The 24,791-nt window shown below is 39.7% G+C and overlaps 1 protein-coding gene across 5 annotated transcripts in view; it reads right to left on the reverse strand.

The window, feature by feature from the left end:
• Positions 1-24,791, reverse strand: part of PDE7B (phosphodiesterase 7B) — a 264,361-nt gene that overhangs the window by 53,859 nt on the left and 185,711 nt on the right. For all 5 annotated transcript variants that reach the window (XM_042445797.1, XM_042445798.1, XM_042445796.1 and 2 more), the window contains 2 exons: positions 10,946-11,029; positions 1,903-2,054 (listed from right to left, as the gene is read on the reverse strand). In XM_042445797.1, coding sequence (XP_042301731.1) covers positions 1,903-2,054; positions 10,946-11,029 — 236 coding nt within the window. The remainder of the gene's footprint in view (positions 1-1,902; positions 2,055-10,945; positions 11,030-24,791) is intronic.

Genomic DNA, 24,791 nt, shown 5'->3' on the forward strand with positions numbered 1-24,791 from the left:
AAGTCAGTTTACATCACAGTAAACTGACTTATGTTTGTGTTGAGTGAAACTGCGCTGTTATGCAATGCTTGTATACTCAGGAGGGGTATACAACAAGTTGAAAGACAACAATAATAAAACTTCTTTGCAAATTTAAGAACATGAAATGCAGTTGGTTCTCTGTATTGGGGTGGGGTGGCGTTGGCGTTGGTTTCTGCACCCACCCCATAGATATGAAATATCACTGGATCTCAAGTCTATGGATAATGTTATGTGCATGTTTGTGTCTGTGTGGTTAATATACATGAGTGACTGTATATTAGATATAACATATTACATAAAATTGTACTCTTTAGTATATTTATGAAATGTGAAAGTACAACTAATAATTATAAATATAGTAATCATTATATAGACAGGAAGCTGTTTCATCCCAAAGCTCCAGTCCCTTTTCCACTGAGTTAGGAATAAGACCCCTTGAAGTGACTGAAGAACCATGGAGATTATCACACAGGGGTAAAAAACATGGGAGAGGCGCTATGGTCCCATCATGTTTGCGCAATCGCAGAAAGATTTTCACATGATGTCATCCACATACCGTACTTGTCATGTCATGGAAGCGTTGTGCTAGTGCAACTTCTTGTTAATGACCTCAGAACATTAATGGCTTGCTGATAGCGCTTCACTAGCACTATCGCAAAGTGTTAAAGGCAATCACGTTTCAATAGCACTATTGAGAATCCATCAATAAACCTTCTGGAAATAAATTGAACCCCCCAGTCTCCCAGTCTGCCATTCAAGAGAATCACTCCCTGTGTCACACTTGTGAGTCACAGGAGAGTTCCTTAGCGGCGAGAGATGACCCAATTTTTTCTCTCAAATCACAACCCCTTCTGCCAACATGCAGAAAATGCTCATGAATCATTAATGCCCCATTATTACAACATGTGTGAAAATAAGTGTTTAAATATCACCATTGTATTGTTCTTGTTGTATAACGTTAGAATAGCATTATTAAAGTTTAAGTGGCTCTTGTGCGATAGGCGCTTTACAGAGCACCCAAAAATGGCACTCTGCCAGCACCTGTGTTTGTTGCACCAGGGAACCAATGGCGCACTTGCTAAAGTGTGTATAGGGCGCCGCCATTTTGACGTACCCAGTACGTCCTAGGGGTGAGGCCTGATTGGACGCTGTGTCCTCGGCCAACCCCTAGGACATACTGGGGGCATGGCAAAGGCCCGTGTAAAACGGGCCATAGTCTCCCATGTACTGTAAGCTACATAATTATTGCTTAGTTTTTGCCAGTTGGGAAGAGAAAAAAAACCTAATAACAGCTTATTTCCTTAATAATAATTGGTGTCTCTAAGATCCATAGTTTCTAAATTGTAACTTTGGCCTTCATGGACTTCAAAAAATAGAACAGCTACATATCCCTTAAATATACATGTATTACAGGCCAAAACAGAGACACATTTGTAAGGAACTCTGTTTTAACCCATGCTCCAGTTACATACATTGTTGAAACCTCTCCTAAGTCTGAATGCTTTTTTGGTACATTGATTTACCCTGCAACAGTCTACCTTGGGATCCAGACCCATGCATTTAACATTTGATTTCTTAGTATTAAATTCAAAGGAATATTCTTAGTTTCATGACTTTGCTATATTTAAAATTATATGTCTTTAGTGGCCACTGGCCCAGTTCAGTGATCATCCCTGGCTTAATATAAGGTTATATGTGATCTTTGTGCCCCTGCAAACATCTTTTGCAAAAGTAAAAGAAAGAATCTGCAAACTTCTTTTAACAACCATAGCTTTTTCATTACACACATAACAGGAGGCTTGTAACTATCTTGGCTCAAGAATTTGATCACCTCAGTTTGGCTTGTCTGTAAAAACTGAGTTTGTCAGAGATGTTTCTTACCCTTGCTTGACCAAGGTAGTCTTCATCCAGTAAGTACAGTGAAGTTTGTGGTACAATTCCACGCAATAACCTGGATGCATGGAAATACCTCTGAAAGCTTAACAGTCTTTTGACTTTTTTCTTTGTTCCAATTTCTCCTGAGTAAATGGTATCTGTGGAAAAACAAGTGGTACAAAAGTCTTCACTAAATCAACAAGCTAGAACTCAACAAAGGCCAAATCTTGTTTATCTATTTTAAAAACACATAACTATGTCCCCCTGCAACCCATAATATATTAGGATGTATTTCTAACACCACATTCTCTTCTCCCAAGAGCAATACAGAAACAAATGATAAATTCTCAGAGATACAGAGCATCAAAGCATGGTTGCTTGAACATTGTCTACTGGTGAAACAAACTCCAAGCATAAAGAGAATTATTTACGTTTATCCCCATGATATTTCAGTGAGAAATAAAAACAAAAAACCAGAAGCAGTGAGGAACATAAGGAGGATCCACAACACATTCAGTCTGCAACCAGCATTAATATTTTAAAAAACTATGTACTAGGGAATGTTAAATAAACCTCCATCCCATCTACACACTGGGGAAAGAGTGATGTTTTTAAGCTCTGACAGTGGAAAAAAGAAAAACTAGGACCCATTTCAAGCCTAACAAAACTTCTTCTGCAGCCATAATTATATAAATAAGAAAACATTGCATAGTATCGTTGACCATTAGTATTCCTGAAGCTAATACTTCTTTTGGTTTATATCTGACCCATGTATGTCCAATTTACTTAAATGGATTCCAGCCTAAAACTTCTCTCTGTCTTTTCACTGTGTTCCCCACTCTCATTTTCAACAAATTGCTTAATTTGTGCCCTTGAATCAAAATGTAACTGTTCCAATTAGATATACATACTAAGTGTGGGTGGATTATGAAATATCAGAAACAGGGCTCTTAGCACACCTGCATATGCCTCATTGTATTTGGAATCCCCATACAGTGGTACCTCGGGATACGAAATACCCAGGTTACGAAATTTTCGGGATACGAAAAAATCCCATAGGGAATTATCGTTTCGGGTTACGAATGTTTTTTCGGGTTACGAAAAAACTTTTGGTGCTTTTTTCGGCTTTTTCGCACGGAATCGCGGCTTTTCCCCATTAGCGCCTATGGCAATTCGGCTTACGAAGGCTTTTCGGGTTACGAAAGCGGCCGCGGAACGAATTACTTTCGTAACCCGAGGCACCACTGTATTTTCATTCCATACCAGGAGCCAGCATGTTCTTGAGAGATCACGATGACCTTTAAGAACACTAGTTAAGGTTCCCAGGAGAAAAGGAGTGAGACCTGAGGCAGGTGGACAATCAAAGCATAATTCAATCAAAGCTAAATGGATGTACTAATTGCTCCTTCATTCTCCCAAGTAATATGCTTTCTTCTTGTACTTTGAGATCTTCTTGCACCCAAAGCCTTAAGCCAACATCTCTGCCTGCCCCCTACCATATTCCCAGCCACCTCATCCTTACACACTGGGGTTGTCCTGATCTAATCAATGTTTTTGTAACTCTAAAGTTAAAGCCATCAACTAGCCTAGAATCTTACTGTCAAGTCCTGGGAAAGCTATCAGGTCGTTCTTACAAAGCACACATCCAGAGGCTAGTTATGAGTTATAAATATAGGACTCAAAATCTAGCCTCTTTACACACAATCGGCATACATCTCTGCACACACAGTACACATATAGTTGTCTCAGGCTGCGCTCTGTGTATGTTCTCTCTGTGTGTTGCCTTCAAACCTCATTCTCAGTCACATCTGCTTTCTGTAGTCTACTCTTCTGACAGGTAAATATTACCCTCTAAACTCCTCAGACTCCGCTATCCTGTTTCCATATTTCCATTTTGGGTAGCTCTGAATGCTGTGTCTGTGTGAAGTGACATCATGTGTGTGTGATTGCACTCTGCATTTTTTCTAAATAAAGCCCTCTTAATTTACCCATACCTGGAATTTTGCTCAGTTATTATTGGTATATGCAGGTGCAAATGGTCCTAAAGTTTACTCAACCTCTTGCAAAGCTAATTTCCCCAAGATCTGAAGTAACATGATAGTTTGTGGGGACCCTCCCCCCAGTCCCCCACTTTTCTTTGGGTAACTGAGCTTCAAAATTTTTATATGTTTGGACTACAACCCCAAGAACCCAACATATGGTAAACAAGGTCTGATTAACCAGTATCAAAACCAGAATTTGGAAATGTTCCTTTTTTGGACAACCCAATTGCTCCCAAACAGTATGGCCATTCTGGTGGGGGTTATGCAGTGTGTGGTCAACTTTTCTAACTTCTTATCAAAACTCATAGCTACTTAATAATCAGTTTTAGCTATCGATAGCTGCTGCTTGATAAAGAATGCTCAGTTCCTTTTTATTATTATTATTATTAACCATTATTTATAAAGCGCTGTAAATTTACACAGCGCTGTACATACTCAGGGATATATTTTGTGATACACTGTCAAACACACTGTTTTGTAATATAGACATGACAAAGTAGATCTGGAAACTCCATGATAATATACATCCACAAATTATTCATTTATAATGGTGCTTGTAGAAGCCTTGAATGATGATTTTAATGGAAATATAAAATAAAAATATAATAAATCTGACCCCAAGTCTGCCTACAGAATAAAGAGAGCTTTGGTACTCTGTGACCTGGACAAAGGGACTGGGTCTCTATAGATTCTGCTAGACCTTTCAATGGCTTTCAATACCATTGACCATATTACCCTCTGGGCCACCTCTCTGGGATGAAGTGGAGGCAATATTTGCATCTTCTCACAAGTTAAGAAGGTAAATTAAATGCCCCCCCCCACACACACTGATTAGGCTTTTATCGTGCACTAACACTGCCTAATTAACAAAACTGCATAGGGTGTCCAAATGATATTGGGCCGTAACGCACTGCAGAAATAATCCAGTTTGAGACCACTCTAACGGCTCTGGCTCAATGCTAGGGAATTCTGGGAACTGTAGTTTTGTGAGACATTTAGCATTCTCTGTCAGAGAGCTCTGGTGCCACAACAAACTAGAATTCCCAGGATTCACTAGCACTAAGTTAGGGCAGTTAAAGCAGTCTCAAACTGGATTATTTCTGCAGTGTGATTTGGACTATTGTCTTCCACATCTAACTTCCTTATGTTTTCCTGTCATTATTTACAGCCTTTTTCTCACTATAGAACATGCATCAAGAAGAGACAGATCCATGATGGGATAGTTCCACAACTCCTTTCTAATGTTAATGCTGGGAGACATCTATTTGTAAGGATCCTTAGGTTTAGTTCTAAAAAACCTAGAAGGCAGGAAAACCGAAGGAAGGCCCGGTGCATACAAGCCCTTACTGACGCCCTCGTCACATGCTAGGGTTGCCTGGGGGCAGAGCCCCCACACACCCCACAACCCTAGCATGTGACGAGAGTGTAGCAATGGCAGCATCCTGTATACATGGGCACCGCCATTGTTACGTAAGTTCTGTGCGATGTCCGGCAGGCCACCCTTTTTGGGCAGTCTGTCCCGTACCGAATTTAGACGTGAAAGACAATGGAGATTATTGCACAGGCATTTCCCGATGGGATAAATGTGCATTTAACTTTAAAGATGGGTCTTACTGCATTAACCCATCTACAATCCACCTTTAACCCATGCTTGTCCTGTAGCTTTTCAAGCACAGGATTTTCCCATGAATTGTCAGTGAATTGTCCTATGAATGCAAGTGTAACATAGAATCACAGTTTGGAAAAGTCACTTTTTGCAGGGAGTGGGCATGGTAACCAGAAACCCTCCTTGCTCTTATGTTGGCTGGGGGAATCTGAGATGTGCAGTCAAAAGGAGTAGCTCTTCCAAGCTCTGCACACAGCTACATATTGCAGTTATAATCCAATGATTAACTAGATAATGGACCATAAGACTGAGTGTGTTCACCTAGATAGTTATCCCTGTCTGAAGTATTAGATAAGGATGTTGATTACAGAATAAGTGATGTGAAAGAGCTCTTCTTCCCCTTTAGGAAAAATGAACATAACCTGTAATAACAGAAAATCTTGCTTTTCATTTATCATCTTAATGGTCCTTTCATTTTGTTTCTTCTTTTCTTTGTGGCAGTTTGAAAAAATATCAGTAAGATCATTAGAACACCCTTTTCCTTGGAACAGAAGGTCAGGTAACAAATTGAATAACCCTTTAATTTACTTTAAAGGGAATATGTATATATAAAATGTACATAGAAAAGGATCTAGGGACTATTCAGTTCCTTGAGGAAGCACTGTCTCAAATGATAGAAAACATTTTTTCTGACAGTAGAAAAATAAATTGTTACTATACTTCTCCCTCCACATTCACTGGGGTTAGGAGCACAGATCATGAATGTGAAAAAGAGAACACCTCTCTAAGAATCTCTAGGTGTTCCAGTGTAACTCTATGGTGAAAATCTACCTAGACATTGACCACAGAATTGCGCTGGAAGAGCTACAAATGTCTAGTGGAGTGTTCTCTCTAGGAATCTCTAAGTCCTTCAGTGCAACTTTTGGTCAAAAGTCACCATAGAGTTGTGTTGGAGGACCTAGATATTCCCAGAGAGACCATAATAATAAAATCTATGAATAATCAAATCCACAAAAGTCAAAGCTGCAAATGTGGAGGGACGAGAGTATATTTATGCACTAATAGTGGAATGTTATTTTAGTGAATACACATGTCTATAAATTGGTCTCAAATTTGAGTTCAGTTTCACATGTTCAAAGTGATAGTGAGAATTTGAAAAATGACGGTACATTTCTTTACAGAAATACACCACAACACAGACTAGTTTAATGATATTTTCCATGTTTCACTTTCAGCCAAAGTTATTATTATTTTGCTAAATAAAGCAAAATTTGATTATTGAATGGTTTGAATATGAATAATGTTTATTTATAGTTTTAATCAGTGCATCTGAAAATCAGAATATGAAATCTAATAAAATGTACTGGATTTTGGTAAATATTACTTTTATGACTATTGGTGATGGCTGGGGGAGTTTTTAATCTATCAGGGATGTACAGTTTGTTGATTTCATTCTTGCATGAAAAACCAAATAAGAGCAAAAGTTTTCTTACCAATGTTGACAGTTTTGTGACTTGTCACACCTTGAGACCTCTTAGTGAAATATTTGCTTGCAAAAAGAAAAACTTGCAGAGAATTTTTTGTTGAACAAACATGTACAAGTGCCAAATCCAGTTTTGTGCAAATACTAATTGTGCAAAAATGGCTTGTGTGTGTTTGTGTGTGTGTGTGTGTGTGTGTGTGTGTGCATGCTCTCCCCATGTTTTTCAAGCAAGTCCCAAGATGTGAAAAGTCTTGTGGCACTTTATCATTTTCTTGATGTGCCTGAATGTGTTAGTATGTAGAAAAATCTTGTAGCACCTTTGAAAGAAAGGTGACTGAAAGAAAGAAGTTGGCAGCATGAGCTTTCCTAGACTTAAGTCTACAAAAGCTCATGCTGTAAACTTCTTTCTATCAGTTAGACTCAAAGGTGCTACAAGATCTTTCAAAATACTGATTCTACAGACTTAGGCCCAAGACAGATGGGACAAAAGTGGCGTGGTGGTGGTGATACTATGGTTCCAGACCGCGCTGCAACCACATGGTCCAGAAACATAGTGTGTAATGGCGGTGGCCTAATGGTGGTGTCCCGTCCACATGGGTGCTGCCATCTTGATATAAGGGATGTGCAGCGCCCGCACATCATTGTGTGCCACTTATGTCATGAGTGCGCCAGTGGCGCACTCGCGACATAACTTGGGCACCACAAAAAGAACCCAGAAGACCCGGGTTCTTTTTACTCTGGAGGGATGTTGCATGGTTTGGTGGCTGCGGTGTCCCTCCGGAGTTAAAACAAGTGCCTGCAGACAGCCATTTTCAGGCTGTCTGTCTCAGCCCTAACAAAGCTATGTCTTTGAATTCTACCTGAACGTGTTAGAAGAACAACCTTTCCATCAAGTATGCAAAAATCTAAGAGTATTCTTTATATTTCTAGTATGTATTCTGTATAGTCATATCAGTTTGATACCACTTTGGCATTCATAGAATGCTGGATATGTAGTTTGGTAGTGGAATTATGGCTGAATTCCTGACTTTTAACAAAAAACAAACAAACAAACAAACAAAACACACACACACACACAAAAACACAACCCCAAACAAAAAAACCACACAAGTTTTTAACTGGGTGCTGGGATGAAACTAACATCAACCCCAAGCCACAACTGAAGTTCTGCTAGAATTGCCAGAGTGAAAACTGATGAGGGCTCCTGTAGAGTTTAATGGTTGTATAGAAGAGAGACTTTCAGCAGGCATTGGTTGATGCCTGGTTGGATGGTAGACAACACCTGTTGAAATTCCTCCTTCTACACAACCTTTAATGGCACAGGAGCCCTTATCAGTTTTCACAGTGGCAACCCTCGGTGTCACAGCAGAAAAGGCACTCTCCCACTTCTTCACAGTTAGGACATTGATCTCACCTAGGGGGCACACTAGATGACCACTGCTGCAGACCTTGGGCTTGGGCAGGCATAGGTAGGGTTACATTTTCAGATACAGTGAAAGTGACAGCAAGAACGTCTTGTAGAAATAGTTTGAATTAATAATAAGGGATGAGAGTTACATTATTGACTATGTATGTATACTGATGAGAGCCAGTGTAGCGTAGTGTAATGGTTTGATTGTTGGACTCAGACAAGGAAAGAGCAAAGTTTGAATCCTGGCTCAGCCATGGAAACCCACTTGGGTGACCTCACACTCTCCCAGCCTCAAAGGATGGCAATGGCAAACCCCCTTTGAAGAAACCTGCCATGAAAGGTTTGCCTTAAGGTCTCCATAAGTCGGAAACAACTTGAAGGTACATAACTGATGCATACTGATAGTCGTGTATATAAATGGTGTTCCTAAATTTAAGCTCTTTGTTGGACTTTAGCCCTTTTGATGGTTAATAAGCACTTGGCAGTTTGCAATCTTCATGAGAGAAAGCACCCCAGTTCTCAAAAAACTGTGATTTGAGTCACCAGTTCCACTGCAATTGTGCTGCATGGGATCCCCTCTTGTTCTTAATTAAGGCAATCAAGAAGAGTGCTTCATCAGTCATTGACAGAGAACCTCATATGATAATGACAGCTAATTTTAATCACCATACATGAGTCACTGGAAGGATCTGCTTCAGTGACTCACTAAACAACTTAGTCAATCAGAGAATTGAATTATTGCTGCCTTCCCAGGAAAATCCTTTCTGGAAGCCAAGCCAGGCTAGATTCCAGTAAAAGGAGAAGGGAATGAAGTGTGAATGTTTGCTATCCAAGTTTGAGCTTCCCTCTTCATGCTGTACAAATGATCTGTTCATCTGCAGATGGCTTTGTGTTGAAACACATGCCACACCTCCTACTTTGAAAGAACTGATTTATTTATTTGTCTATAGGAATTGTATACTGTTTGATATGACAAAATGTCTGGAAAGTTTATGCTAAAACATTGAGCCAGTTTAGATTAAAATATAGGAGATAACAAAGTATTGTTCACACACATGCACCTCTAATGTTGTGTGCCTTCAAGTCATTTACAACATATGACAACCCTAAGACAAACCTATCACAGGGTTTTCTTGGCAAGTTTCTTCAGAGGGGGCTTGCCTCCTTTGAGACTGAGAGAGTGTGACTTGCCCAGGGTCACCCAGTGGGTTTCTGTGGCCAAGTGGGGATTCAAACCCTGTTCTCAAGAGTCATAGTCCAATGCTCAAACCACTACACCTCTCACATCATAATTAAGCAGGACACATGCCGATACATACTGAACAAATGACTGAATGTGAAAGTACATGTAGAAGAGATTTGTTTGGGGGTTCCCATATATCAGGGCAAAGTCCAAGCAGGAGGCAAAGGTACAGATTCTTCAGTTTTGGTGGGCCTAACTCCAGGCAAAGGCAAAGGGCAGTGTTCAAATCTCCAACTCAGCTTCCTACATTGTAAGATTTAACACTTGCTACAACTTATGAAGACTTTCCAGGGAGGTCTGCTTATGTAGCTTGCTCCTCCCCTCCCAGTAATTATGGTGCCAGGGCTCGCCCTCCACTGCTCTGCACCTGCCTTCTGGATGCAATCAGACTGGATTAAATGTTCCTAAGTAACCCCACATTTCACCTTGATTTGGAAATAACCTCTTTAGCTAAGATTTCTGTCTAAACAGGAAAATATGTTCTATTCATTTATGTGTGTGTATTTGAGCCAGTGGGGTGTAGTGGTTTGAGCATTGTGTTAGGATATCAGGAGACCAGGGTTCAAATCCTGACTCAACCATGGAAACCAATTGGGTGGCCTTGAGAAAGTCACATTCTCTCAGCCTAAGAGGATGGCAATGGCAAACCTCCTCTGAAGAAACATGCCAAGAAAAGTCCATGATAGGTTTGCCTTAGGGTAGTCATAAGTTGGAAATGACTTGAAGGGACACAAGACAATTTTTTCTAGACTAGTTCCCCTTCCCTCCAGTTTAGTGCCCTCCAAGCATTTTGAAATATAATTTCCACGAGTCTCAGTCCCCATGGGTATTGGCTGGCTATTCTATGAGTCTCAGTCCATGTGGTTATTGGTATTCAAAACCTGGGACTTACGAACAACACCTGTTGATGCCATTAAGCAATATGTATTAAGTACTAACCCCAGTTGTTCACAGAGTGGTATTCAAATTTGGTATTCAATTAATGGCATCACAGGGGTTATTCCTAGGTCTCAGGTTTTGGCCTGGAAATCTAAGGGCCTGGGAAGATCCTGAGCTGGCAATTCTGGACTTGCTATTTTCAAATATGCTTCCTAAGGAGTTTTTATGACTACCAGTCATGAATAGAAGGCATTGACATATATACAGACCAACTTTCCCCTGTCTGGCATCCTCGAGATATTTCCTTCATATTTTCTACATAAAGATTTGATTTTTTTTAAAAAAAATAAACCCATAAGGCTTTCCTATTAAGTGATGTACTTACTATTGAGAAGGCGGAAGTCTATAAATGGGTAGGAACCACGTCGTTCAGAAAGGACTCCTGTCTGACCTCTCAGCCGTGCATCTCCTGCAAAACATGATCATCCAGCCAATATTAGAGACAGATTTTCTTCTCAGTAAAAGTAGGTAAACCTTAATGAGGTGAATCAGCTCAGAAAATAATGTTTAATCTGTTTAAATTATGTCCTGCTAAAAGGTAAAAAGAAAAATTATATGATTGTGGATAATCAGAAAGTATAAGGTAAAATATTGTTTAAATGTTCAGCAAATGCAAAACCCAGAATATGTTATGGAATTTATGTTCTTATGACAGTAAGTTGTCAACAGCAAGAAGTTAAAGGCTATTTTTATCTGGTGTCAATTATTCTTTATATGAAACTTACTGATGCCAGTCTACTGTCAGTAAAGTTGCCACAGTTACCTGTCGTAGGTCTGAGTGATTCACAGTTTATACATTGTGCATATCACTCAACTTACAGATATGAAAGAATAACCAAAAAGAGTCAGGTTTTGATAAGCTAGTTAATAAATGATTGATTATTATTGGCACAAAAATATAAAGGCCACTGAGTGGATAGATAAAGCTTTTGTAAAGGAAAAAGTGTGAAATGGTCCTCCTGAGTATATAAAGAGGGCAATCCATACTTTCTCAATTTTATATATTTATTTATTTAATTTGCATGCCACTTTTCTTCCAAAATGGGACCCAAGAATGTTCACAGAAAGAATCAATCAAAAACCAAACAATAAAAATTTAAAAACAATTAAAAAACAGCATATTAAAACATTTAAAAGGCATTCAAAAATTAAAAATAAATAAATAAAGCACACACCCCAGTAGGAAGCACCCCTGGTTACATGTTAAAAGCCTGCTTAAACAAAATAATTAATGGAATCAGTTTAGCTAATGTGGGCAGAGAGAAATAGAAAGCTATACTTGACATTAAGGGAACACATATTTCCTAGGATCCATGCATTTTCCATTCAGACAGGATTTCTTCAGATGTACATACCTCAGCAATCACACTTAAGCCTTTGTTGACCTTCAATTGCTAAACAAAGTATGCTTCTGTAGTTGAGGAAAAGTCTATGCTATGACAAACAGGAATCTTTCACCACTTGAGAAGGCAGCTTTTCTAAGTACATCTTAAGCATACACTGGGCCCTTAGCATCTGCTAAGGTTTTGTTCCAGGACCCCCCTGTGGATACCAAAATCCATGGATGCTCAAGTCCAGTTAACTACAATGAATAGTAAAATAGTATCCCTTATATAAAATGGCTTTTTGGCATTTATATGTATATATTTTGAAGCTGTAGATGAATCAATGGATAAAAAAATCCAAGGATTCAGAGGGTTGACTGTAGCATCTAGTTTCTACCTCAGGGGAAAAAAACAACAACACAGTGAGAAGTACCTAAAGACTGATCAGAATAAGACAGAAGCAGATATTGCTAGGAAGGCTGTTCTCTAGGAAACTTCTGGCCAGATTCACAGCTGAAGACACTCGGGTTGTTGCCACACTGAAGAATTAATGCAGTTTGACACTGCTTTAACTGTCATAGCTCTGGCCTATGAAATCCTGGGATTTGCAATTTGTTGTGACACTAGAGTTCCCTGACAGAGAATGCTAAATAACTTATAAAACTAACTATCTCAGAATTCCACAGCACAGAGACATGGTAGTTAGCATGGTGTCAAACTGCATTAATTCTGCAGTGTAGGTGCAGCCCTAGTCTCAAGAAACAAGACAACTATTTGGTAACTTTGTTTTGATATAATTCCGTATTCCTCCAAAGTCTGATGGCAGAACAGTGGAAATACACCCCCTGTAGTCCTTTATGAGGATTTCTTAAATGCAAACCAATTAAGTAGAAATCCTCATTCAGACGGATGAACAAACCTGTTGCTCTTACTGAGAAACTCCCAATGATTTTCATATAAGCAACACTGATCATCTGATGGAGAGTGAGAAAAGAATGTAGCCACTGAACACAGTACCTCTAATATCAAAACAAGCAGACAGACAAACAAAATCCTACACAACTTTTGAGGATGATCACAACAAACAATTCTTTTGTAAGACCTATGTCTGGTAATGGGAGGCTGTGCAACAGCTAGGTCACAATACAGTGAGAGAGAGGCCAAGAATTTTTTAGTCATTTCCCCCCTTAAGGAGCTATTCACCAGTTCCATATTCTGGAAATCCATGTCTGCATCTGTATCTGATTAGCAAAAAAACACATACAGGAATGGATCTGAATGTCTCTTTCCTACAGTTCTTGACTATTGACCATTCTTCATTTGCTTGCAAACAGTGCTTTTGTACTGAACAGTTGCTACCATGTAGTCTGATCCTAAATATCCAATTTTTATTCTATGGAATAATAATAATAGGATTTATTTATATGCCGCCTAATCACTGGGAATCTGGGCAGCTTACAGCAGAGGGGATAATAGAAGGTTCCCTGCCCTCGGGCTTACAATCTATAAAGACACAAAAGGAGAAGGGAATGGTGAGGGGGGGGGGGAGAGGATACTTGAAATAACAGTCTAACATCCACCTTGGGGATCTGTAAGCAGGAGCTTGCATTACTTTCCTCTTTATTCAAGGATTCTTACTGCATAATTAACAGGCATTTTGCATTCCAGCATTAGCATTTTCCTGGACATTAGTAAATATTATTTTGCAAAGGAAAATCACTGGCCTTCCATGGCCCCATCCAGCTACAATTACTCATGACAAATTGTTTCATAAATAAAAGCCTTTCACCCAAATCTGGCTAACAAGATCCTACATACATTAACAGATTTTCACACAGTCATTGCTTGCCAAATCTATAATAACAGATATAAATCAACCATGCATAAAAGTGTACATCCAAGTATTGCTTATCCTCATTGCATTGCTTCTGAAGGAATGATGATCTGAATGTTCATCAATGTTGTCTTGCTGGTGTAGCCAGTCACATGTAACGGTTCTTCATAAATGTCTATCTGTCTCACTTATCAGTCAAGTTATATAACTTTTATTCCATACCCCCTGCATCCCCAGGACTGGAACCCAAAGCAGCTCTAGCATGATTTAAAACCAGATACAACAAAAGCACTGTAAGATACAATATGAAACCACAATCAAACCAGTTATCATAGCATACCCTCAGCTGATTTGTTCCTCTGCCTTCCCACTTTTATGAGCTGAATTTACAATGCCAGTATCTCTTTCCTCTTTTCACTTTCCCCCTTTGCCCTTAATTTACTTCATTTCCTATAACTGAGTTCAAAATATAAAAGTAGTTTGTGCTCAGTGACAGTGAGTTCTTGGTATTCTCTGGGATTTGGTTCCAGGATCCCTGATGTATGTCAAAATCTGTTGATGCTCAAGTCCCATTATATACCATGGCATAGTAAAATGGAGTCCCTTATATACAATATCAGAATCAAGGTTTGCCTTTTGAAATGTATATAGTTTTGGAATATTTTCAGGCTATGAATAGTTGAATCTGTGGATAAAGAATCCATGGATATAGACAGCTGACTGTAACTGAGTTACAGGAGAGGAGAGGAGGGGACAGAATCACGTCCTTGCCAGTAGTTTCAGGCAAAAGCAAACTACGGTGGCTTCTTTTAGCTTGCCTGTTTTTCTTATTAATAATTTTTGCCATTTTGACCACTCTCTGATGTTGCTTTTCCCAGCTTTCATGTGTGAAATGTTGGAAGATGTGCCATACTAAATGAGGATGGGAAATTGGGGAATATGGATTGCCCCAGCTGAGGACCATGGAAGCCTCCGATAATGGCAGTTTTGCATTTGAAATATTTAAATATTATTAACTACTTTAATAATGATAAATTCAGTAGGTTATGTCACACCTTCAATTCCAGAAAGTGAAATTCCACTCTAAATGTGCCCAGCTAGATGCTTCCATTTGTTGTTGGGTTTTTTGGTTTTTGCTCCCTAGTGTCACCAAAACTGCCTACACCTGGATTACAACAAATATGATTTTAAAGTACATCAGGCAACAAAGGGGGGAAAATACCTCATCAAAAATCTCTCCTCAGCAACTTGGCTATTGCCAAAAGCCTGCTGTAATAATAAAAAAGTCTTTTTCTCTTGGCGGACGAGCAACAGAAATGGAACTAAACTAGACTACCTTCAATGGTGTTCAGCAGCCTGGGAGCAGCCACCAAGAAGGTTTATCTATAACTGGATTTGGCTGATGCTCACTCCTTTTATTTGAGGAAGGTTTCCTTGACAGCCAGTGTTGCATAGTGGTTTGAGTGTTGGACTATGACTTTAGAGTCCAGAGTTCAATTTCCTACTCGCCCATTAAAACCCACTGTGTGACCTTGAGCAAGTCACAGCTTCTCAGCCTCAGAGGGAAGCAAAGGCAAGCCCCCTCTGAACAAATTTTTTCAACAAAACCCCATGATAGGTCCCCCTTAGGGTCACCATTAAGTCAGAAGCAACTTGAGGGCACACAACAATAACAAACCTTGAGTTATCTCCACCCACTTGTTGGCTATTTGAAATTTGGCATTTGTTTATATTAATTAAAAGGGTAGAAAGAAGATGTCTATAAAGAAAATAAGTTCATTTCTTATTATATGCAGTAACTGCAGAATGATCACTTGCTGACAGTAAAGACTTTTACCCAGATAAGGATTCGGAGGCACTCCAAAACAAAACAAATGAAGCAAAGGGAAATAGGACATACACCCTCCACTGTGCTTTGTCAACCAAAGTCAAAAGATACAATTCTGGAGTGTTTAATATTACAAACAGCTACATTTCTGTCAGAGCCAACTGTTAGGGCTGCCACTGGGTCTCCCAGAGGAAACATGGATTAATCTGTTGCCTATTTGGCGTCTTACTTTGTCTCTGTTTAATAAAAGTCTGTGCTAGGTTATTTAAAAAAAATAATATGGTTTATTATGTAACTGTCAGTAAGGGTGGATTCTCCGATGACAGCTTACCATTCCTGGAAGATCAGTGGAAGGTGCAGGGTGGGGCAGGGGAGAGACCCAAGCAGCTGGTTAGAAGAAAGTGTCCCGGTCAATATCGGGCATGGATGAGAATAAACAAAGAATAAAATATGGCCTTTAACATCATAAGAAAGGGGAGAGCCATGGAGTTATTTGGAATCAGAATTGTACTTCTGAAACAAAGCCCACATTGTTCCTTTGGTGGCTAAGTAAAACTGTTTTATTTTAAGAGCACCTTATCCACTCATTTATGTCTAATCTTCATGCACATGGTGTGACGCTAAAGTGTAATTTTTGTTCAGAACTGAGAGATGCACCTCTGCTAGTACCTTATCGCACACATTTCCCCTCTGTTATGGGCACGGGAAGGGGACACTCAGGGCCATATGAAGCTGAGAAAAAACGCATTTTACTGCACACCAAAGTGTCCTCAAAATGGCACCATTCTGTCACCTAGCACCAAGCCATTCCCATTCAGTGCTGAGGCGTGCCATTTGGCTCGGCCGGAGGACTTCAAACCAAAGGACACACCTCAGCACTGAATGGGAATGGCTTGGTGCCAGGCGACAGAATGGGGCCATTTTGAGGTGTGCGGTAAAATGCGTTTTTTCTTGGCCTCCATAGACTTGGTCTACATCCTCAGGTGCATGGAGTCATCTTAGGAAATAGACCAAGTCTATGGACCTTATTACATGGGAGGCAAAGTGCCCAAATCCTGTAGATAAAGTGGATTTAAATACCAGGAAAATCCCACAAAAGTGGGATTGTTTTCAGATATGTCAGGCTAATGGAGCATTAACCCAACATTAACATGTGCTGAAAGTGGGTAAGATTGGCCACTTTTTACTTTTGGGATTTTCTTTTGGCATCTGAAAACAATCCCACTTTTGTGGGATTTTCCTGAATTTAAATTCTGTTTTTGTATGGGATTTAAAGGCTTCCCTCCCCTGTGATAAACCCCTATGAAGCTTACGCTACACTATTTTTCACTCAGTTACTCTCACAGGTGCTACAACATTCCTTTGCATACTTGCTCACAACTGTTTATCTTGGGTGTAAAAACAATGAAAATGAGACTCAAGTTATGGTGATGGGTTCTAGAAGCAGCCCAGTCAGTTTCTTCAAGGAGACAAGCTCTTTCAGAGGAAGAACAATATGACCTGGAACAGGAAATCCCCCAGAGCCTCTCTCCTATAGGGCCTGTATTTTACTAAGTTTCACTCTCAGTCTGTTGGGCCTCGTCTAACCCATTACTATCTCAATTCTAGGCAGTAGTTTAGAATCTACATGTCTTCAACACATTCAGTTGTCACAATGAAATAGTGCTGGTTATCATCAGAATGGTCATAAATGAGGGGGCAATTTGAATCAGGTGGGTAAAGTGCAGCCCAACCCTTTTTGTGGTCCCAAGGCCCAAAGACCCCCAATTAAGGTTGCCATAATTCTCTACTATAAACTGGGACAAAATGTAGGACAATTGTAGGATAAAATTTAGCCCAAAATGTAGGACATTTAAGAAAAATGGAGGAACTTAAACGTCCTACATTTTGGGCTAAATTTTATCCTACAATTGTCCAACATTTGGGGCAAAATTTTGTCCTACATTTTGTCCCGGTTTATAGTGGAGGATTATGGCAACCCTACCCTCAATTATACTTCGGAGGGAAATAATTCCAATGTACCCACACAAATGGACTGACAATAATGCCTTAACTCCCCAAGCCCAGAAGATAAGCTGAGAATCTGAGTAATGAAAAATGGTTGTAGGCTTCTAGTCATTTCTAGGACTAATTTTCCACTGATGTTTGGCTGTAAATCCTGAAGTATGGCCTGTCACAGGGGCAAAGTGTGAGTGAAAATTGGTCTGTGCCCTTGCAGCAGTTACCCACTTGCAGCAGTCACCCACTATTCAGCAGCACTGGGAACAAAATATACGCCAAGGCACCTCGCTGCACATTTGCCAGTGCCAGTACCTTCATAGCACATCATCTGGAGCAGTCCTGAAGAACAGCTTTACAGATATGAAAAGAATGAGCAAAGACAGCATCCTTCATCCCAATACCCAACTCATGGAGTGGATTCCAGAGACTACAATAGTGAGAAGGATTAAAAGCTACTGAGGGACTGAATAGATGTAACTAGTTTGCACATGCCCCATCAGTCTTTCAATAGCGGTCTTTCAAAGTACAGTACCCACTATTAAGAAAGCAAAAATAATGGCAGCAGATGATTTACATAACTTTAAAGTAGACAATGGAAGACAATGAAATAGGGTAAGATTTTCCATACCTTGACTTGGGGCTTTATCACACCAACCTTTTTGCACTATAGTCCTGCAACCTAAAAATAAATGGTAAAATGCTGGTATAGGGGCAGCCACTGCCACACTTCTTCTTTTGGTGTGACTTCAGCATCATGCTCCATTCCTGTCCTCCCCCTTAACACCTCCCTCCCTCTCTTACATCTTACCCAGCTTGTCTTTTGGGTTTTTAAAAAGCCCCCCCCCCCAACTTTTTTCATGCTCTTTTGGAACTCTGCAGCTCCACTCCACTCATTTTTTGAAACTTTGTGGTTCTAAAGCTCCAAAATAGCACGAAAAATGTTTAGAAAAAAAATTAAAAAGGGAGGCAAGGGATAGAAAAGGCAGGGAGGAGGGGACAGTGAGACCATAGAGATTACTGCACTACACTCTTAGTGCTTCTATTCCACTTTAACAGCTCTGGCTGCCTCCTATTACATTCTGGGATTTGCAGTTTAGGGAGGGACATTTAGAATTCTCAACCAGAGAGTTCTTACGCTTCACTGAACTACATACCTGAGAGTACAATAGAAGGCAGCCAGAGCAGTAAAAGTGGAATAGTAGCACTGTAACAGTGTAGTGCGGTAATCTGCCATATGACTGCCAATCGTGCTACTGCTGCAGGAATGGCTTTCTTCACTTGCAGCAGTATATGATTGGCATTTCATTCACGGGTTTCCCCCCTGAATGAAAAGAAACAGGCCAGGGCCTGGGCAGCTATGGGAGGGAAGTGGCGTAGTGCGATCAGCATCATCGATGCCACTTCCTTCCCATGCGTGTGATAAAGCCATTAATCAGTCATTAATCAGAATGAAGGTGCAGTCAAGAAATGAAGAGAAGGCTAGGACACAGCAGGACAGCTATGAAGGAACTAGACAAGATTCTGAAGGGTAAAGATATGTCATTGAATACCAAAGTTAGGATTATCCATGTCATGGTATTTCCCACCTCTATGTATGGTTGTGAAAGATGGCCAGTGAAGAAACCTGACAGGACAAAAAGCAGCTTACTCTGTAGATACCATGGATGGCTAAAAAGACCAATAAATGAGTGTTAATCTGAACTCTCCCTAGAAACCAAGATTACTTAACTGAGAGTGTCTTTGGACACATCATGAGAAGACATAACTCCCTAGAAAAAACAATAATGCTTGGTAGAAAGCAGTAGGAAAAGAAGAAGACTGCACTGCAGATGGATAGACTCAATCAAGGAAGACACAGCTCAGAGTCTGAAAGACTTGAAGGTCTCTGAGTAGGGCTATTGATCTATTGATGATAGAGTGACTTGAAGGTCTCTCATTTATAGGACCACAATAAGTTGAAGTTGATTTAATGCTACAATCATTTATCAAAGCTGATTCAGTCCCACAACAAGATCTGAACTCAGACTGAAATGTGTCTAGATAATTGGTGTCCACCAGGAATAACTACAGATACAACACTATGACACGTCCAGGGCCAGTCACATAACACCGGTGCTCAAAGATCTCCATTGGCTGCCTATTCGCTTCCGGGCGCAATACAAGGTGTTGGTTATTACCTATAAAGCCCTAAATGGCTTGGGCCCAGGGTATCTAGAGGACCGCCTCTCCCCATATATTCCGCCCCGCACACTCAGATAATCTGGACAGCTGCGTTTAAGCGTGCCAGAGGCAAGGTTAATATCTACATCAAAGAAGGCCTTTACCATCTTGGCCCCTAACCTCTGGAACTCGCTACCAGTCGAGCTCCGTGCTGTCGCCTCCTTAGCCCAATTCAGGAAAGGATTGAAGACCCTACTATTTGAGCAGGCATTCTCCTAACACCTACCCCGACTATGCTTTGATCCTCCCCCTGCCAGTGTGGCCGCTGGCAGAATTGTGTTTTTAATCTGTATTAATTATGTATTATGTATTGTATTGATGTTGTACACCGCCCTGGTATTTGATAGGGCGGTATATAAATAAACATTTTATTATTATTATTATTATTGAGATTCTTGTTCCCAAAGGGGCAATGGGTGGTAGCTATCATATACCATTTGGGTCTGGGTCCTAAGAAATGAAGTTCTAAGAAAAATACCTGGAAAAAAAATCATTTGAAAGCCTAGCTATAGTGAAATTCACAACAACAACAACAACAACAACAACATTTGTATTTCACTTTTTCACAAAGGAATCAAAGCAGATTCCAACAGTATAAATAAAACATCAAACAATTAAAAATTACATTTTAAACTCCCCAAACCCCAACCCTCCCCCCATCATAAAAATGGTGATCGACCAAATAAAAAAGAATTAAACATCAAAAAATTTAAAACTATCCAATTTCAGGCAAGAAATGAATATTCCTCTAGAGGAGGGGGGGGACAGAGGTGATAGTATCAATCAATTTTGGTGTTGGTATCAATAAAGGGGGGAGGCAGGTCTAATGGATCTAATGGATCCAGTGGGTAGACTAGTGTGGATTCCACACAAGGGGCAGAATTTGGCATCTTGACACTGCCCCTTACATTTTCTTCGAAAACGTTTTTAAAATGCAAGTAATATAGAGCACTTTTCAGTATCACTTATTTTAAAGGAGAGCAATTCTTGTAAATTTTCCATTTGAAATAGGTCAGTGGGAACTAAAAGGACTTCAGATTGGCTGCGTTGTATCCCAGAATTCTAGCTGTCACTAGCTCTTGCCATTGTAAAAATGTGTGGCAACAACTGCTTGAAACACCAACAACAGATGACACTTGGAGGACTTAAGAGAAATGCTAATAGTTAGGGATTACTGCTGCAGTATACTACGTCATTTCTTCTACCAACCAATGATTAACAGGAAAAAAATTAAGGGAAGTAATATATAGAATTAAACATCTGAGCACTAAGAATCCTGTGCACTTTTAATTGCATGCAGTCTGATATAACTAATTGCTCACTTAACAATAGATAATGCATAATGTTTCTATGGCAACCATGCAGCCAGGACTTCCTTAAAATACTTCTAAGGTGTTTCATTACTACATAATGTATTGCATTAATTACTTAAATAGTGGTTGATGTTTCTTTATCTGTTGTGTAAAATTTTTACAAGAAGGCCAATATTTATGCTGATACAGAGAATATCTCAGAGAAATCAGCTACACACTCTGTTATTCATGCTTTCAAAACACACGCATACACACAACACAAGCACTTAACATATTATTTTGGAAGAAAGGCAGCAGTAGGGCCAGATTCAGTATCTTACTCTGTATTCAGACCCTGTGCCAATTCTCTGTTGAAAATACCCTGCTCACCCCTAAAGATGCAATTAGCACTGTGTACATTACACTTTCTCTCATCTTTCTGACACTTCTGACGCACGACTTGCTACCAAGCCAGGCTCTGATTTAGCTGCCAATCCCACATGTTTTTCAGGCAAGCAGGCAATCTGCTCATTTTCTTTATTCTCAATGTACTCCTTGTACATATAAGAAATCAAGAATTAATTGCAGAGACTGAAAGTTACTTTTGAAAAGTAACCAGCTGGATCCCCTATAGCCCCCACATGCAAATCATTATTTGGTTGATTTCTGCATTGTTCAGCTCTTGCCTCCTAAATTTTTTTGTTGCTTTTATGTATGAGATTGAGTGTATATCGGCAGGTAGGAAGAACAGTGTCTTAATAAAGAAGGATGCAGTGGAAGTTCTTAATTGAGTCTAAGTAGTCTTGGAAAAAGTAGATAGACATGAAAGAGGTTACTTATCAACATGACTTGGAAAATCAACAATGCAAACATTGTCTTATGCTCATGAGCGGCTACTAAAATTTGGGAAAATGTTTTGTATTGTTCTCTTGTTTAAACTGCTATGGTGTATTTTGGTTGTTGCGTTGTTGTGTTTTAAGTCATGGGAAAATATAGGCTTAGATCCAGCATTGCCTTGTGCCACCAAGGGTGCTGGCAGGGCAGAGTGCTACTTAGGATACGACAGTTAGCAAGAGGGAGGGATAACTTCTGATGCTCTTTACATTCTCTTCCCATGCTGTTCCAGAAGTTCCTCCAACTTCCTGAAATAGAAGCAGCAGGGGATCAGGAAAAATGCCAGATCCCACATTCTACCAGAGGAAATAATGATAAAATGAAATCATCCACAGAGAGGAGGCACATCATGGATGCAATCCATTTTGGGTGCTTTCTCACTACTCAGTTACAGTGCTATGTGTCACTTTAACTGCTTTAAGTACATCCTGCTTTAAGAATCCTATTGCTATAATTGTGGAGTGCAAAAGAAGCCAATGACTGTGCAGATTTTTAAAGTGTCATCTTACCACTTTCCATCTGAAATAGTAGGTCTGGTCTACCAATATAGAACAGTAGGTAATTTTGCCTTTAATAACATCATTATTTTATATGTATTCATCAATATATGCTGGCATCTGATTAAGATATAAGTCGGATGGAAAGAACAATACCAGGTAATGGTTGGTATCAGGTAATTTACCAGGTAATTTATGGTATCCATGGGGGGTCCTGGAACCAAATCCCAGCAGATACAAAGGGCCAAGTGTACAAGAAATATAGGAGACTGGTGTCTAGTAAAAAATGAAATCTCTGAGAAAAATGTAATTCATCAACTGCTGCTGAATGTTAAGGTAGGTTCAGGGAGGTGAATCCAGAGATGATATGTAGATATGAATTTGTAACTATAAGTAGTTACAGATTTCTTAACTCAGCTACAATGAGCTATAGATGTCTGTTCTGCTGGTGATCAGGATGGTGCAGGACGATGTTTCCAGCCTCCTTCTGCCAACAATCTGCAGTGTGCCAAGATGTTGCTACAGAGGTTCTTCTTCTGATTGTAAGTCTGCAGATTGTTGGTGGGAGGAGACTGGAAATATCCAGATCACCAGCAGAAAAGACCTAAATTGCCCAGCGCAGCTGCCAGCTGTTAAGGTAGGTCAGGGTGCTGGGCAGGGAATGGAAACTGTGATCATGTCAATAATGCCACAGTTATAAACAGGAATACCAAACAATTATGACTGTGTAAGTCTAGCTTACAGAGTCATAACTGCTCGACAGAATATCAGATATTCACTGGGAGAAAATATAGCGAAATGAGGGAAAAGAAGGAATACTATTTTGTTAGATCTGGTCTATGAATGCCAAAGAATGAAATGGTGTCGTACACTATATCATTTCAGAATGAAGGTGAAAGGGTACATTCTGGAATTCACCCTTGCATTAAAAAAAAACACCTTCCCATGAGTGTGGGAACTGGTGTACCATGTTTAATATTTATATGCTAGCTCTTCTGCTTTCAAGGCGGGTTTTGCTTCTTTAATGTGATGGAGCATGCCAAAAAGACATCTTTGAGCAGCTGTATAAACTATATACAGCCCAATTAATGGCTTTATTCTACTGCATATATAGATTAGGCCATTTTCACAATTTCTTTCTAAATATTAATGCAGCACTGATGCAACAACTACTCGTAGCATGGCACTAGTTCATCAGCTGATGGTTGTGCTATTCCAAGAACTCATTTGCAGACACAGTTAGACAGCCCCAAACTGTTAATATTTGATAATGTAGGGAACTGTACCCATCCCAGTTCCCTCAATGATTTGTTAGTATCTCTTGCAAACGATGAACAAAGTCTAATTAAGAACTGTCCCAGAGATCATTCATAGCTTGTGGCAAATACATGCTCTTTCTTCATGGATTTTATGAGTCACACTGGGTGAATTTTGCTCTCTGGTCGTGCAGTTGATGTCATATGTACATTGTGATTTGCAAGTTCTCTTATTAAGGATACAATCAGATGATTTCTCTTAGACAGATGTAATTACCTCATTTTTCAAGCATAGCATCACACTTGCCTCTTAACTGCTTCATTGATCACTTGGGAATCTCTTCAGTTAAAGTATTTTTTCCCCTGTTTTAAATGTCACCACACCCCATCCAGCTGGTGTTGGAAAACACTCTCTCACATGACTACCAAAGACCATACTGCTTTGTAGCTAAACTCTACTGCAATCCCATCATGCCATTTTTAGTAATGCTTTTGCTTGCATTTAACCCCCATTTGTAAGCTGTCTGCTTATCCTTTCCTCTTTGCTTCAAGACTTCATGCTCTAGCTAATGTAATATCAGAGCCATTGGCAATAATCTTTGAGAACTCCTGGAGAACAGGAGATGTCCCAGCAGACTGGAGGAGGGCAAACCTTGTCCCCATCTTCAAAAAGGGAAAAAAGAGGATCCCAACAATTATTGTCCAGTTAGACTGACATCAATACCAGGAAAGATTCTAGAACAGATCATTAAACAGAGAGTCTGGGAACATCTAGAAGGCAATTCCATAATCACAGAAAGTCAACATGGGTTTTAGAGAAAGAAGTCATGCCAGACAAATCTAATCTCTTTCTTTGATAAAATTACCAGCTTGTTAGATGAAGGGAATGCTGTGGATATAGTATATCTTGATTTCAGTAAGGCTTTTGACAGGGTTCCCCATGACATTCTTGCAAACAAACTAGTGGAATGTGGGCTAGACAAGGTAACTGTTACATGGATTTGTAATTGGTTGACTGGCCGAC

Source organism: Sceloporus undulatus, chromosome 1, assembly GCF_019175285.1.
Source record: "Sceloporus undulatus isolate JIND9_A2432 ecotype Alabama chromosome 1, SceUnd_v1.1, whole genome shotgun sequence".
NCBI classification, from domain to species: Eukaryota; Metazoa; Chordata; class Lepidosauria; order Squamata; family Phrynosomatidae; genus Sceloporus; species Sceloporus undulatus.